Consider the following 17,500-nt stretch of genomic DNA (forward strand, 5'->3'; position numbering starts at 1 on the left):
AAATGCAGTCGTCCTTCTGAATTGAACTGCAGGACAGAAATAAACTGCTCATGGAGGTTACCATTAGGTCATTGGTGATTTTGAAAGGTTCAATGGCTGTGAAGGGAGAAAACTGAGGATGGATCAACAACATTATAGTGGCTCCACAATAATGACCTAAATGACAGAGTGAAAAGAAGAATACAATTATACAGAATAGACATATTCCAAAACATGCCTATTGTATGCAACAAGGCACTAAAGTAATACTTCAGATAACAAAAAGACACAGCAAAGGAATACAATTTTTGCCCTAATTGCAAACCCTTATTTTGGGGGCAAGTCCAGGACAACACATCACTGAGTAACTGCCACCTTATTTTCAAGCAAGGTGGTGGCTGCATCATGGTATGGGTATGCTTGTCATAGGCAAATACATGGGATAAAAAGACATGGGATGGAGCTAAGCACAGGCAAAATCCTAGAGGAAAACCTGGATCAGTCGGCTTTACACCAGAGACTGAGGAATTCACCCTTCAGCAGAACAATACCGTACAACACAAGGCAAAAGCAACACTGGAGTTGCTTACCAAGAAGACAGTTTTGACATAAATCTGCTTGAAAATCTATGGCAAGACTTACAAGTTGCTGTCTAGCCATGATCACCAACATCTTGACAGAGCTTGAAGAACTTTGAAAAGAATCATGTGCAAATGTTGCACAATCCAGGTGGGCAAAGCTCTTATAGAAATACCCTAGAAGACTCCCAGCTGTAATTTATGCCAAAGGTGTTTCTAACATGTATTATAAACCGGGTAGTTTGGATACTGGATGCTGATTGGCTAAAACAGCTGTGTGTATGTGAGACCGTATACCATGACCATGACGTTTCGCGTTTTCACCTTGATATCATTTCTCCTTTTCACATCAATAAAGTCACTACATCAACAATAGTTCGACATGCCCATGTAGAAAAGAGGAGTTTAGATGAATTTGAGAGAAACTGAAATGAAAAGAACATCGTGAAACAAACAAATTGGGGACTTACCTGCTCCACTGACTGGTGTGCAGAAGAAGGGGAACATTGTGAGTTTGGGAATACAACAAAAACGGAGCCATTCTATGGGACTTTTATGGTGCAGTGAGAGACATGAATGGTGAATAATATGCCGACATATCAACGACCCCCCTCTCAGTCTGGCAGGGAGTATACAGAAGGACACCGAATTCACAACGTGTTGGCGTAATTAGAAAGTTTAGGGGCGTGACAAAGCTGCCCGCCAGTGAATGGATATGTGGTATGTAACTGATAGCTAGCTAGTTAAATCATTCTAATGTACTCTGACAATATAACCAGTCGTTTAGTAGGCTAACTATTGGATAACTTTATTTTGGCTTATATGTTTCAGGTACACAAAAGAGCCGATGGGAGTGAGCTCCCTCTCAACAATGCTGCCAAAATCCTGCATAATAGCTGTCTAGTTGCAGATTTACACAAACCACTGCCTCCGAACCACCATGATCCAACTTTATTCCCAATTTGTAACAATAAAATTTGAAGAAATCCAAGGGGTCTGAATACTTTTGCAAGGCACTGTATTGGACAGTTGATTGATATGTGTGTGTGTTCTTTGCTCTTAGTTTGAAGGATATTTCCATATTTACACCCATTACTCTCCGCTTTTTTAAACTTTCCCGCTCTTTGAAGCTCTATAGCTATTTTCTTTTCTTTTCTTTCAAAGCGGAAGCTTTTGTCGTCTGATCACTCCCTCTCTCTCCTCTTCTCTTTTCTCTCTCCCATTTTCCTCTTGGCAGCTTTCCTAAAGACAGTCTTTCAGAGTACTTCTCTCTCCTGTAGTGTGCGTGATTTTCCCAGTGTGTCGATCACACAGACAAGAGAACCTGAGTCAGCCATTAAACCTACCATTCAAAACCCTGTAGTAGATAGTCCTGCAGCTACTGTGCCCCGCTCGCCACTCTCTCTCTCTCTCTCTCTCTCTCAATTCAATTCAATTCAATTCAAGGGCTTTATTGGCATGGGAAACGTGTTAACATTGCCAAAGCAAGTGAGGTAGACAACATACAAAGTGAATATATAAAGTGAAAAACAACAAAAAATTAACAGTAAACATTACACATACAGAGGTTTCAAAACAGTAAAGACATTACAAATGTCATATTATATATATATACAGTCTCTCTCTATATATTCAGTCTCTCTCTCTCTCTCTCTCTCTCTCTCTCTCTTTCTCTCTCTCTCTCTCTCTCTCTCTCTCTCTCTATCCCTTCTCTATCTCTCTCTCTCTCTCTCTCTGTCTCTCTCTCTCTCTCTCCCTTGCTGCCTGCCTTTATTGTACAATTGTTTTCTCTCACCATTGGTGTCCTTCATTCTCTTTGTTATCTCTCTCCCTACCTCTCCCTCCTTCATCTGAATGCTTGTGAGTTAGTATGCAGTGTCGGACCCCCGCCGTGTCACTTCCAGCCTGTCAGCAAAGCCTCTATTCGCTTCCAGCCACTCACACTACACAGAGATCTGAAGATAGGGCCCAAGAAGACAGGGATAGACAGAGAGAGAGAGAGAGACACCACAGCAGCAAGATGTGTGAACTTTTGCCACAAGGGAAACCAGTGGACACAAACACCATTGTAAATACAACTTATATTTATCTGTTTATTTATTTTCCCTTTCATACTTCAACTATTTCCACATTGTACTGTACATAAGCAATAATAACATTTTAATTGTTTATATTCCTTTAAAAAATTGTGAGTGTAATGTTTACTGTTCATTTTTTATTGTTTATTTCCCTTGTTTATGTCCTGTCTATTTCAATTGGCAAAGTAAACATATGTTTCCCATGTCAATAAAGCCATTTTAATTGAATTGAATTGAATTGATAGAGAGAGAATGAGAGAGCGAGAGAGACCGAGAGAGTGAGAGAGAGGGAGGAAGAGAGAGAGAGAGACGGTAGAGGGGGTTGGGATAAGAGAGGAGACAACAAGCGAGAGAGAGTTAGGGAAAGAGGAGAAGACAAAGAAAATGTAGCATGGGCTATGTAGCGACAGAGGGAGAGAACAAAAAATAAATATAGAGGCGGCAGAGAGGAAGAAGTACAGAGAGAGAGAGAAATGGGGGGGTGGAGAAGATAATATATGGATGGAGTTCTATGAAGGTGGAACGTAGCTAGCCGAATGAAAAATGGGTCTCGAGTGACAGAGTATTATATTAAAAAGTTAATTGATATGCAAATGAAGAGCGTGTGTCTTTTGGAGGACAGGAATATCCTGTTGTCCTCAGTGGACTGGAACAGAGGAGGGAGAAGTTTATGTGTGTGTGCGTGTTTGAGAGAGAGAGACTTACTTACTTACTGACTTTATAGTCCCCATGGGGACACTTTGTTGCAGTGTCATGTACACGTTTCAAGTGGCGTTTAAATACAAAACAAAATTGACAATACAACTTTGAGTGACAAAGAGACAGAGAGAGGCCTGTGCGTGAGAGAAACTGAGGTGTGCGAGAGATTGCTCTCGAGACTATTCAGGTATTTTGAGTTTTTTATAAAACCTTCTCTATACTAGCTTATTGTGAACTTCCCTTTATGTTTTGTTGCTATGTAACTTGGGGGCCATAAAGTCACTCTGGGACCAAAGCAATGCTGTGCGTGCATGCGTGTGATTTTAGAGGTGTCTTTCAGCGGTAATGAATCATGACACTTAGATCTGTAGAGGCAAAATGAGGCACACAATTAACATGGAAATGTGCACCCCTCTTAGAGACCCCCATTTACACACACACACACACACACACACACACACACACACACACACACATGCGCACACCTGAAGTGAATGGGGAAGTGTTTCATCAGTGGGTGGTTTTGTCCCTTGCCGCAGTTGCACTGGAGTGTTTGTGTATTCCTGATGTCTTGATTTCATTTTTTTGATTATTTGTGTACTGACATTTTACTGCACTGTTAGGAGCTAGTAACACAAGCATTTTGCTGCACCCTCTATTACATCTGCTAAACTGTATACTGTGATCTTTGATTTGATTTTATGTGGTTCATCATATCTAAGCCAATATGACACCAATGTCGATGAAAGTTCGCAAATCACCTTGATTGGAGGTACGCAACACACTCCGTGCCTCACATCATGAGGTGTCCGGCTGTTACTGATAACCACATACCAGATTTGTAACAGAATCTTTAGCATTAGGAAAACATCTCATTTCTTGCCTGGACCTTGCTCGACATCCATAAAGTGACCATTAGAATTGCCACCTTTCCAGCTGAATATGTTTGTAGGGGCAACAGTGTCTCTCTCACACACACACACATACATTCGGAATCAAATCAAAGTTTATTGCAGTTTGTAGGGGAACCAACAATGTGCTACCTTTTTGTAGCATTTCTGACAATACTAATATATTTTTCAGCCAAAGCTCAGAGTTCTAACACCAAGTCGAGCAACTTGGTTGCTCAGCAGCATTACAGCTGCACCAGGCTGCCAGTCATAAGAAGTGGATGAGAACAAACCAAGGCTACTGTAGAAACTAGCTATATTGTGGTATTCAATCTGAGGTTAATCATTAAATGCAAGCAGATACTGTATTTTGATTAGCTAGGTAGCTAGCTAGCTAATGTTAACTAACGTTAGCTTGCTTGTCCAAAGTCCAGCAACTAGCTTCTGTAGCTAGCTAATACCAGTTAGCTAGCTAACGAAAATGCAAAAGAAAGGTAGCTAGCTATATTTGGTTATAGAATGTTTTTACACAAATTACTTCAGCCATTAGCTAGCTAGCTAGTGCCGGACAACAGCAGCTGACCTCGACCCAGAAGCTAGCTAATGTTAGCTCACATCCGAATGCCAGTCCTACATTTTTCAACAAATCATAGCTAGCTAGCTGCATCAATTCAAAACTAGCCTTAGCCAAGTTGCCAACAACCGGCTGTCTGGTTTTCAGGGATACAGCTATTTTCAACCTAGCTTCCTCTTCAGCTGAAAACCGGATGTGGGAACTCTGCTCAAGGGTTTCTTTTATGCTTGCTATTTTAGGTTAGTGCAAAACTAACACCAAACTTTGGGCAAATTGTCACGCTGTTATCTTACAATGTATGCAATGGGATTTTGCAAAACTAGCTAGTTACTCCATAGTCCAAGCTACGGTAAGAGCTAGCCACATTTCAGCGTCAGACAGGACACAACTCAAACTGTAGCTGAGAAATCAAATTGCTAGCAAATATTACATATAAACAGTTCCTTGGTAGTCCACTGACTGCCTGGTGCAAATGCATGCTTGCTAGCATCAGGAGAGAAAAAAATTCTAACATCCATAATACATTACTTACCTGTCTTCTTGACATTTTAATCAAAATGTTTGCTGATCAACAGTGCCAAACCAACAACTTTTCCATTTAACCATCTTGATTGTATCTACAGCTACGATCTGGATGCTGGACTAGTCTTTGTGTTGGATATTTGTCACCAACTCTGCCGTGCACGGCCATTCCGGTGGCGCAGCTCTAGGGGTGGGGGAGGGAGCTAATGCCCCCCTTAACCCGGATTGTATAAATGTATAGGAAGCATAGCTCAAAAGTCAATGTTTTAAAACCGTTTTCTTTCAATGGGATTTTAGTCATATTTTACAACGTAAGACTGTTGCAATCAATTGAGCTATTCGCCTTCTGAAAATTTCAGAGAATTACTTTTCACTATCCATTGTAAGTTCTATGCATACTTTAATAGTACGTCCAAAATGTATTTGAGCTATTAGAGGGCAACAGCCAACAGTCCAGGGTTTAACCAGCAACCCTTGCAGTTATGCAAGCACACTACCTGTGCCATTAAGGCTCAGACCTTTTGGCAGAGACTGAATTAAAGTTTACAATAGCACTGCCAATGAAAGACCTTTGGTTGCAAAAACATTTCTCTAGCTTTGCCTGTGGAAATGTTGTTTAATGCACCTTTAACAGAAAATCCCCTTTCCAGTGTAAAAAACATCATGAAGGAAATTCAAATGAGCACCACCATGCCTACTCCACCCATGTTCTACCAAGGTTTTTCAGCACACAGCTTTGACCTACTAAAGAAGCTATGTTGGTCTATGTACTTCAAACAATGTGTATGCAGGTTGCTTAGGATAGTGTGTTTTTCTCCCTGCCTCTCCCTCTCTCACCCCAGTCCCAGACATAGACAGTATCCCCTAAAGGGCCCATTTTAGGCTGAGTTATTCCACCTGTTCAACTGTGTAAAAACACAGGGATTAGGCACTGAACTACTGTCATATTAACTGAGGCTAACAAGACCTCATTCCTCCTCATCACCTCTAATTCCTCTCCTCTTTTTCCCTCTCACTCATTTTACTCTCCCTTTCACTCCTTTTCCCAGGTCCAGAATCAATTCAAGGAAGCGTACATACAGTATTATACAGAGCCATGAGTTCATGGAACTCCCTTCCATCTTATATAGAGCAAGTGAACAGCAAGCCTGGTTTAAAAATACAAATAAAGCAACACCTCACGGCATAACGCCTCTCCCCATGTGACCTACTTGTTGTGTGTATGTACTGACGTGACCTACTGGTTGTGTATATGTACTGACATGTGACCTACTTGTTGTGTATATGTACTGACATGTGACCTACTTGTTGTGTGTACGTTCTGACATGTGACCTACTGGTTGTGTATATGTACTGACATGGGACCTACTTGTTGTGTATATGTACTGACATGTGACCTACTTGTTGTGTGTACGTTCTGACATGTGACCTACTGGTTGTGTATATGTACTGACATGTGACCTACTTGTTGTGTATATGTACTGACATGTGACCTACTGGTTGTGTGTACGTTCTGACATGTGACCTACTGGTTGTGTATATGTACTGACATGTGACCTACTTGTTGTGTGCACGTTCTGACATGTGACCTACTGGTTGTGTATATGTACTGACATGTGACCTACTTGTTGTGTGTATGTACTGACATGTGACCTACTTGTTGTGTGTACGTTCTGACATGTGACCTACTGGTTGTGTATGTACTGGTTGTGTATGTAAAATACAAATAAAGCAACCCCTCACGGCATAACGCCTCTCCCCATGTGACCTACTTGTTGTGTATATGTACTGACATGTGACCTACTGGTTGTGTTTATGTACTGACATGTGACCTACTTGTGTATATGTACTGACATGTGACCTACTTGTTGTGTGTATGTACTGACATGTGACCTACTTGTTGTGTATATGTACTGACATGTGACCTACTGGTTGTATATACTGTATGTACTGACATGTGACCTACTGGTTGTGTGTATGTACTGACATGTGACCTACTGGTTGTGTTTATGTACTGACATGTGACCTACTTGTTGTGTATATGTACTGACATGTGACCTACTGGTTGTGTAAACTGTATGTACTGACATGTGACCTACTTGTTGTGTGTATGTACTGACATGTGACCTACTGGTTGTTTATATGTACTGACATGTGACCTACTTGTGTATATGTACTGACATGTGACCTACTGGTTATGTGTATGTACTGATGTGTGACCTACTGGTTGTGTGTATGTACTGACATGTGAACTACTTGTTGTGTATATGTACTGACATGTGACCTACTTGTTGTGTGTATGTACTGACATGTGACCTACTGGTTGTGTATATGTACTGACATGTGACCTACTGGTTGTGTGTATGTACTGACATGTGACCTACTTGTTATGTGTATGTACTGACATGTGACCTACTGGTTGTGTGTATGTACTGACATGTGACCTACTTGTTGTGTGTATATACTGACATGTGACCTACTGGTTGTGTTTATGTACTGATGTATGTGTAACTGTTAAATGTAAATTGTAATGTCTTTGATCTGTAATGTATTTTTCGTTGTGTCTCGGACCCCAGTAAGAATAGCTGTTGCCATTGGCGTCGGCTAATGGGGATCCTAATAAATCAAATCAAATCAAATTCCCTAGTAGCCTTATCCCTTTCCCCTGTTTCGCTGGTAGACAGGTTCTTTCTCTCCCCATCTATAGCTGGTGCTTGTCCTATCCCTCTCCCCATCTATAGCTGGTGCTTGTCCTATCCCTCTCCCCATCTATAACAGGTGCTTGTCCTATCCCTCTCCCCTTCTATAGCTGGTGCTTGTCCTATCCCTCTCCCCATCTATAACAGGTGCTTGTCCTATCCCTCTCCCCTTCTATAGCTGGTGCTTGTCCTATCCCTTTCCCCATCTATAGCAGGTGCTTGTCCTATCCCTCTCCCCATCTATAGCTGGTGCTTGTCCTATCCCTCTCCCCATCTATAGCAGGTGCATGTCCTATCTCTCCCTCCATCTATAGCAGGTGCTTGTCCTATCCCTCCCTCCATCTATAGCAGGCGCTTGTCCTATCCCTCCCTCCATCTCTAGCAGGTGCTTGTCCTATCCCTCTCCCCATCTATAGCAGGTGCTTGTCCTATCCCTTTCCCCATCTATTGCAGGTGCTTGTCCTTTCTCTCCCCCCATCTATAGCAGGTGCTTGTCCTATCCCTTTCCCCATCAATAGCATGTGATTGTCCTATCTCTCCCTCCATCTATAGCATGTTCTTGTCCTATCCCTCCCTACATCTATGGCAGGTGCTTTTCCTATCCCTCCATCTATAGCAGGTGCTTGTCCTATCTCTCCCTCCATCTTTAGCAGGTGCTTGTCCTATCTCTCTCCCCATCTATAGCAAGTGCTTGTCCTATCCCTCTCCCCATCTATAGCTGGTGCTTGTCCTATCCCTCTCCCCATCTATAGCAGGTGCTTGTCCTATCCCTTTCCCCATCTATAGCAGGTGCTTGTCCTATCCCTTTCCCCATCTATAGCAGGTGATTGTTCTATCCATCTCCCCATCTATAGCAGGTGATTGTCCTATCCCTCTCCCCATCTATAGCAGGTGCTTGTCCTATCTCTCTCCCCATCTATAGCAGGTGCTTGTTCTATCCCTCTTTCCATCTATAGCAGGTCCTTGTCCTATCCCTCTCCCCATCTATAGAAGGTGCTTGTCCTATCTATCTCCCCATCTATAGAAGGTGCTTGTCCTATCTCTCCCTCCATCTATAGCAGGTGCTTGTCCTATCCCTCTCCCCATCTATAGAAGGTGCTTGTCCTATCTCTTCCTCCATCTATAGCAGGTGCTTGTCCTCTCCCTCCCTCCATCTATAGCAGGCGCTTGTCCTATCACTCCCTCCATCTCTAGCAGGTGCTTGTCCTATCCCTCCCTCCATCTATAGCAGGTGCTTGTTCTATCCCTCTCCCCATCTATAGCAGGTGCTTGTCCTATCTCTCTCCCCATCTATAGCAGGTGCTTGTCATATCCCTCTCCCCATCTATAGCAGGTGCTTGTCCTATCCTTCTCCCCATCTATAGCGGGTGCTTGTCCTATCCCTCTCCCCTTCTATAGCTGGTGCTTGTCCTATCCCTCTCCCCATCTATAACAAGTGCTTGTCCTATCCCTCTCCCCTTCTATAGCTGGTGCTTGTCCTATCTATCTCCCCATCTATAGAAGGTGCTTGTCCTATCTCTCCCTCCATCTATAGCAGGTGCTTGTCCTATCCCTCTCCCCATCTATAGAAGGTGCTTGTCCTATCTCTTCCTCCATCTATAGCAGGTGCTTGTCCTCTCCCTCCCTCCATCTATAGCAGGCGCTTGTCCTATCACTCCCTCCATCTCTAGCAGGTGCTTGTCCTATCCCTCCCTCCATCTATAGCAGGTGCTTGTTCTATCCCTCTCCCCATCTATAGCAGGTGCTTGTCCTATCTCTCTCCCCATCTATAGCAGGTGCTTGTCATATCCCTCTCCCCATCTATAGCAGGTGCTTGTCCTATCCTTCTCCCCATCTATAGCGGGTGCTTGTCCTATCCCTCTCCCCTTCTATAGCTGGTGCTTGTCCTATCCCTCTCCCCATCTATAACAGGTGCTTGTCCTATCCCTCTCCCCTTCTATAGCTGGTGCTTGTCCTATCCCTTTCCCCATCTATAGCAGGTGCTTGTCCTATCCCTCTCACCATCTATAGCTGGTGCTTGTCCTATCCCTCTCCCCATCTATAGCAGGTGCTTGTCCTATCTCTCCCTCCATCTATAGCAGGTGCTTGTCCTATCCCTCCCTCCATCTATAGCAGGCGCTTGTCCTATCCCTCCCTCCATCTCTAGCAGGTGCTTGTCCTATCCCTCTCCCGATCTATAGCAGGTTCTTGTCCTATCCCTTTCCCCATCTATAGCAGGTGCTTGTCCTTTCTCTCCCCCCATCTATAGCATCTAACCCCCCATCTATAGCAGGTGCTTGTCCTATCCCTTTCCCCATCAATAGCATGTGATTGTCCTATCTCTCCCTCCATCTATAGCATGTTCTTGTCCTATCCCTCCCTACATCTATGGCAGGTGCTTTTCCTATCCCTCCATCTATAGCAGGTGCTTGTCCTATCTCTCCCTCCATCTTTAGCAGGTGCTTGTCCTATCCATCTCCCCATATATAGCAGGTGATTGTCCTATCCCTCTCCCCATCTATAGCAGGTGCTTGTCCTATCTCTCTCCCCATCTATAGCAGGTGCTTGTCCTATCCCTCCCTCCATCTATAGCAGGCGCTTGTCCTATCCCTCCCTCCATCTCTAGCAGGTGCTTGTCCTATCCCTCTCCCCATCTATAGCAGGTGCTTGTCCTATCCCTTTCCCCATCTATAGCAGGTGCTTGTCCTTTCTCTCCCCCCATCTATAGCAGGTGCTTGTCCTATCCCTTTCCCCATCAATAGCATGTGATTGTCCTATCTCTCCCTCCATCTATAGCATGTTCTTGTCCTATCCCTCCCTACATCTATGGCAGGTGCTTTTCCTATCCCTCCATCTATAGCAGGTGCTTGTCCTATCTCTTCCTCCATCTTTAGCAGGTGCTTGTCCTATCTCTCTCCCCATCTATAGCAAGTGCTTGTCCTATCCCTCTCCCCATCTATAGCTGGTGCTTGTCCTATCCCTCTCCCCATCTATAGCAGGTGCTTGTCCTATCCCTTTCCCCATCTATGGCAGGTGCTTGTCCTATCCCTTTCCCCATCTATAGCAGGTGATTGTTCTATCCATCTCCCCATCTATAGCAGGTGATTGTCCTATCCCTCTCCCCATCTATAGCAGGTGCTTGTCCTATCTCTCTCCCCATCTATAGCAGGTGCTTGTTCTATCCCTCTTTCCATCTATAGCAGGTCCTTGTCCTATCCCTATCCCCATCTATAGAAGGTGCTTGTCCTATCTATCTCCCCATCTATAGAATGTGCTTGTCCTATCTCTCCCTCCATCTATAGCAGGTGCTTGTCCTATCCCTCTCCCCATCTATAGAAGGTGCTTGTCCTATCTCTCCCTCCATCTATAGCAGGTGCTTGTCCTCTCCCTCCCTCCATCTATAGCAGGCGCTTGTCCTATCACTCCCTCCATCTCTAGCAGGTGCTTGTCCTATCCCTCCCTCCATCTATAGCAGGTGCTTGTTCTATCCCTCTCCCCATCTATAGCAGGTGCTTGTCCTATCTCTCTCCCCATCTATAGCAGGTGCTTGTCATATCCCTCTCCCCATCTATAGCAGGTGCTTGTCCTATCCTTCTCCCCATCTATAGCGGGTGCTTGTCCTATCCCTCTCCCCTTCTATAGCTGGTGCTTGTCCTATCCCTCTCCCCATCTATAACAGGTGCTTGTCCTATCCCTCTCCCCTTCTATAGCTGGTGCTTGTCCTATCCCTTTCCCCATCTATAGCAGGTGCTTGTCCTATCCCTCTCACCATCTATAGCTGGTGCTTGTCCTATCCCTCTCCCCATCTATAGCAGGTGCTTGTCCTATCTCTCCCTCCATCTATAGCAGGTGCTTGTCCTATCCCTCCCTCCATCTATAGCAGGCGCTTGTCCTATCCCTCCCTCCATCTCTAGCAGGTGCTTGTCCTATCCCTCTCCCCATCTATAGCAGGTTCTTGTCCTATCCCTTTCCCCATCTATAGCAGGTGCTTGTCCTTTCTCTCCCCCCATCTATAGCAGGTGCTTGTCCTATCCCTTTCCCCATCAATAGCATGTGATTGTCCTATCTCTCCCTCCATCTATAGCATGTTCTTGTCCTATCCCTCCCTACATCTATGGCAGGTGCTTTTCCTAACCCTCCATCTATTGCAGGTGCTTGTCCTATCTCTCCCTCCATCTTTAGCAGGTGCTTGTCCTATCTCTCTCCCCATCTATAGCAGGTGCTTGTCCTATCCCTCTCCCCATCTATAGCTGGTGCTTGTCCTATCCCTCTCCCCATCTATAGCAGGTGCTTGTCCTATCCCTTTCCCCATCTATAGCAGGTGCTTGTACTATCCCTTTCCCCATCTATAGCAGGTGATTGTTCTATCCATCTCCCCATATATAGCAGGTGATTGTCCTATCCCTCTCCCCATCTATAGCAGGTGCTTGTCCTATCTCTCTCCCCATCTATAGCAGGTGCTTGTCCTATCCCTCCCTCCATCTATAGCAGGCGCTTGTCCTATCCCTCCCTCCATCTCTAGCAGGTGCTTGTCCTATCCCTCTCCCCATCTATAGCAGGTGCTTGTCCTATCCCTTTCCCCATCTATAGCAGGTGCTTGTCCTTTCTCTCCCCCCATCTATAGCAGGTGCTTGTCCTATCCCTTTCCCCATCAATAGCATGTGATTGTCCTATCTCTCCCTCCATCTATAGCATGTTCTTGTCCTATCCCTCCCTACATCTATGGCAGGTGCTTTTCCTATCCCTCCATCTATAGCAGGTGCTTGTCCTATCTCTCCCTCCATCTTTAGCAGGTGCTTGTCCTATCTCTCTCCCCATCTATAGCAAGTGCTTTTCCTATCCCTCTCCCCATCTATAGCTGGTGCTTGTCCTATCCCTCTCCCCATCTATAGCAGGTGCTTGTCCTATCCCTTTCCCCATCTATAGCAGGTGCTTGTCCTATCCCTTTCCCCATCTATAGCAGGTGATTGTTCTATCCATCTCCCCATCTATAGCAGGTGATTGTCCTATCCCTCTCCCCATCTATAGCAGGTGCTTGTCCTATCTCTCTCCCCATCTATAGCAGGTGCTTGTTCTATCCCTCTTTCCATCTATAGCAGGTGCTTGTCCTATCTCTCTCCCCATCTATAGCAGGTGCTTGTTCTATCCCTCTTTCCATCTATAGCAGGTCCTTGTCCTATCCCTCTCCCCATCTATAGAAGGTGCTTGTCCTATCTATCTCCCCATCTATAGAAGGTGCTTGTCCTATCTATCTCCCCATCTATAGAAGGTGCTTGTCCTATCTCTCCCTCCATCTATAGCAGGTGCTTGTCCTATCCCTCTCCCCATCTATAGAAGGTGCTTGTCCTATCTCTCCCTCCATCTATAGCAGGTGCTTGTCCTCTCCCTCCCTCCATCTATAGCAGGCGCTTGTCCTATCACTCCCTCCATCTCTAGCAGGTGCTTGTCCTATCCCTCCCTCCATCTATAGCAGGTGCTTGTTCTATCCCTCTCCCCATCTATAGCAGGTGCTTGTCCTATCTCTCTCCCCATCTATAGCAGGTGCTTGTCATATCCCTCTCCCCATCTATAGCAGGTGCTTGTCCTATCCTTCTCCCCATCTATAGCGGGTGCTTGTCCTATCCCTCTCCCCTTCTATAGCTGGTGCTTGTCCTATCCCTCTCCCCATCTATAACAGGTGCCTGTCCTATCCCTCTCCCCTTCTATAGCTGGTGCTTGTCCTATCCCTTTCCCCATCTATAGCAGGTGCTTGTCCTATCCCTCTCACCATCTATAGCTGGTGCTTGTCCTATCCCTCTCCCCATCTATAGCAGGTGCTTGTCCTAGCTCTCCCTCCATCTATAGCAGGTGCTTGTCCTATCCCTCCCTCCATCTATAGCAGGCGCTTGTCCTATCCCTCCCTCCATCTCTAGCAGGTGCTTGTCCTATCCCTCTCCCCATCTATAGCAGGTTCTTGTCCTATCCCTTTCCCCATCTATAGCAGGTGCTTGTCCTTTCTCTCCCCCCATCTATAGCAGGTGCTTGTCCTATCCCTTTCCCCATCAATAGCATGTGATTGTCCTATCTCTCCCTCCATCTATAGCATGTTCTTGTCCTATCCCTCCCTACATCTATGGCAGGTGCTTTTCCTATCCCTCCATCTATAGCAGGTGCTTGTCCTATCTCTCCCTCCATCTTTAGCAGGTGCTTGTCCTATCTCTCTCCCCATCTATAGCAGGTGCTTGTCCTATCCCTCTCCCCATCTATAGCTGGTGCTTGTCCTATCCCTCTCCCCATCTATAGCAGGTGCTTGTCCTATCCCTTTCCCCATCTATAGCAGGTGCTTGTACTATCCCTTTCCCCATCTATAGCAGGTGATTGTTCTATCCATCTCCCCATATATAGCAGGTGATTGTCCTATCCCTCTCCCCATCTATAGCAGGTGCTTGTCCTATCTCTCTCCCCATCTATAGCAGGTGCTTGTTCTATCCCTCTTTCCATCTATAGCAGGTGCTTGTCCTATCCCTCTCCCCATCTATAGAAGGTGCTTGACCTATCTCTCCCTCCATCTATAGCAGGTGCTTGTCCTATCCCTCCCTCCATCTATAGCAGGTGCTTGTTCTATCCCTCTCCCCATCTATAGCAGGTGCTTGTCCTATCTCTCTCCCCATCTATAGCAGGTGCTTGTCCTATCCCTCTCCCCAAATATAGCAGGTGCTTGTCCTATCTCTCTCCCCATCTATAGCGGGTGCTTGTCCTATCCCTCTCCCCATCTATAGCTGGTGCTTGTCCTATCCCTCTCCCCATCTATAGCAGGTGCTTGTTCTATCCCTCTCCCTATTTTTTCCTGGTGCTTGTCCTATCCCTCTCCCCATCTATAGCAGGTGCTTGTCCAATCCCTTTCCCCATCTATAGCAGGTGCTTGTTCTATCCCTCTCCCCATTTTTTCCTGGTGCTTGTCCTATCCCTCTCCCCATCTATAGCAGGTGCTTGTCCAATCCCTTTCCCCATCTATAGCAGGTGCTTGTCCTATCCCTCTCCCCATCTATAGCTGGTGCTTGTCCTATCCCTCTCCCCATCTATAGCAGGTGCTTGTTCTATCCCTCTCCCCATTTTTTCCTGGTGCTTGTCCTATCCCTCTCCCCATCTATAGCAGGTGCTTGTCCAATCACTTTCCCCATCTATAGCAGGTGCTTGTCCTATCCCTCTCCCCATCTATAGCTGGTGCTTGTCCTATCCCTCTCCCCATCTATAGCTGGTGCTTGTCCTATCCCTCTCCCCATCTATAGCAGGTGCTTGTCCAATCCCTTTCCCCATCTATAGCAGGTGCTTGTCCTATCCCTCTCTCCCCATCTATAGCAGGTGCTTGTTCTATCCCTGTTTCCATCTATAGCAGGTCCTTGTCCTATCCCTCTCCCCATCTATAGCAGGTGCTTGTCCTATCTCTCCCTCCATCTATAGCAGGTGCTTGTCCTCGCCCTCCCTCCATCTATAGCAGGCACTTGTCCTATCACTCCCTCCATCTCTAGCAGGTGCTTGTCCTATCTCTCTCCCCATCTATAGCAGGTGCTTGTCCTATCCCTCTCCCCATCTATAGCAGGTGCTTGTCCTATCCTTCTCCCCATCTATAGCTGGTGCTTGTCCTATCCCTCTCCCCATCTATAGCTGGTGCTTGTCCTATCCCTCTCCCCATCTATAGCAGGTGCTTGTTCTATCCCTCTCCCCATTTTTTCCTGGTGCTTGTCCTATCCCTCTCCCCATCTATAGCAGGTGCTTGTCCTATCCCTCTCCCCATCTATAGCATGTGCTTGTCCAATCCCTTTCCCCATCTATAGCAGGTGCTTGTCCTATCCCTCTCCCCATCTATAGCAGGTGCTTGTCCTATCCCTCTTTCCATCTATAGCAGGTCCTTGTCCTATCCCTCTCCCCATCTATAGCAGGTGCTTTTCCTTTCTCTCCCCCCATCTATAGCAGATTGTTTTTCTATCCCTCTCACCATCTATAGCTGGTGCTTGTCCTTTCCCTCTCCCCATCTATAGCAGGTGCTTGTCCTATCCCTCTCCCCATCTATAGCAGGTGCTTGTCCTTTCTCTCCCCCATCTATAGCAGATGCTTGTTCTATCCCTCTCCCCATCTATAGCTGGTGCTTGTCCGATCCCTCTACCCATCTATAACAGGCGCTTGTCCTATCCATCTCCCCATCTATAGCAGGTGCTTGTCCTATCCCTTTCCCCATCAATAGCATGTGATTTTCCTATCTCTCCCTCCATCTATAGTATGTGCTTGTCCTATCCCTCCCTACATCTATGGCAGTTGCTTTTTCTATCCCTCCATCTATAGCAGGTGCTTGTCCTATCTCTCTCTCCATCTATAGCAGGGTCTTGTCCTATCTCTCCCTCCATCTATATCAGGTGCTTGTCCTATCTCTTTCCCCATCTATAGCTGGTGCTTGTCCTATCTCTCTCCCCATCTATAGCATGTGATTGTCCTATCCCTCCCTACTTATATAGCAGGTGCTTTTCCTATCCCTCCCTCCATATATAGCAGGTACTTGTCCTATCCCTCCCTCAATCTATAGCAGGTGCTTGTCCTATCTCTCTCCCCATCTATAGCAGATGCTTGTCCTATCCATCTCCCCATCTATAGCAGGTGCTTGTCCTATCCCATTCCCCATCAATAGCAGGTGCTTGTCCTATCCCATTCCCCATCTATGGCAGGTGCTTGTTCTATCCCTCTCCCCATCTATAGCAGGTGCTTGTCCTATCCCTCTCCCCATCTATAGCAGGTGCTTGTCCTATCCCTCTCCCCATCTATAGCAGGTGCTTGTCCTATCCCTTTCCCCATCTATAGCAGGTGCTTGTCCTATCCCTTTCCCCATCTATAGCAGGTGCTTGTCCTATCCCTCTCCCCATCTATATCAAGTGCTTGTCCTATCCCTCTCCCCATCTATATCAAGTGCTTGTCCTTTCCCTCTCCCCATCTATAGCAGGTGCTTGTCCTTGCCCTCTCCCCATCTATAGCAGGTGTTTGTCCTATCCCTTTCCCCATCTATAGCAGGTGCTTGTTCTATCCATCTCCCCATCTTTAGCAGGTGCTTGTCCTATCCCTCCATCCATCTATAGCAGGTACTTGTCCTATCCCTCCCCCCTCTATAGCAGGTGTTTGTCCTATCCCTCCCTCCATCTATATCAGGTGCTTGTCCTATCCCTTTCCCCATCTGTAGCAGTTGCTTGTCCTATCCCTCTCCCCATCTATAGCAGGTGCTTATCCTACCCCTCTCCCCATCTATAGCAGATGCTTGTTCTATCCCTCTCCCCATCTATAGCAGGTGCTTGTCCTATCCCTCTCCCCATCTATAGCAGGTGCTTGTCCTATCCCTCTCCCCATCTATAGCAGGTGCTTGTCCTATCCCTTTCCCCATCTATAGCAGGTGCTTGTCCTATCCCTTTCCCCATCTATAGCAGGTGCTTGTCCTATCCCTCTCCCCATCTATATCAAGTGCTTGTCCTATCCCTCTCCCCAT

The 17,500-nt window shown here is 46.0% G+C and overlaps 1 protein-coding gene across 6 annotated transcripts in view; it reads left to right on the top strand.

The window, feature by feature from the left end:
- The window catches only part of LOC110530656 (ephrin type-A receptor 3), a 193,719-nt gene that overhangs the window by 141,605 nt on the left and 34,614 nt on the right, over nt 1–17,500 (top strand). The window contains exon 14 of one of the 6 annotated variants that reach the window (XM_036986286.1): nt 6,370–6,502. The exons of 2 other annotated variants lie outside the window; for them this stretch is intronic. Coding sequence is in view for 2 of the 4 variants with exons in the window: in XM_036986291.1 (XP_036842186.1) it covers nt 6,370–6,526 (157 nt within the window). In the remaining 2 variants the exon portion in view is untranslated. Of the gene's footprint in view, nt 1–1,388; nt 2,039–6,369; nt 6,599–17,500 lie in introns of those variants that run through there. 3 more of the 6 variants (XM_036986290.1, XM_036986291.1, XM_036986292.1) reach the window with 3 other exon arrangements.

This window comes from Oncorhynchus mykiss, chromosome 8 (genome assembly GCF_013265735.2).
Source record: "Oncorhynchus mykiss isolate Arlee chromosome 8, USDA_OmykA_1.1, whole genome shotgun sequence".
Taxonomy (NCBI): domain Eukaryota; kingdom Metazoa; phylum Chordata; class Actinopteri; order Salmoniformes; family Salmonidae; genus Oncorhynchus; species Oncorhynchus mykiss.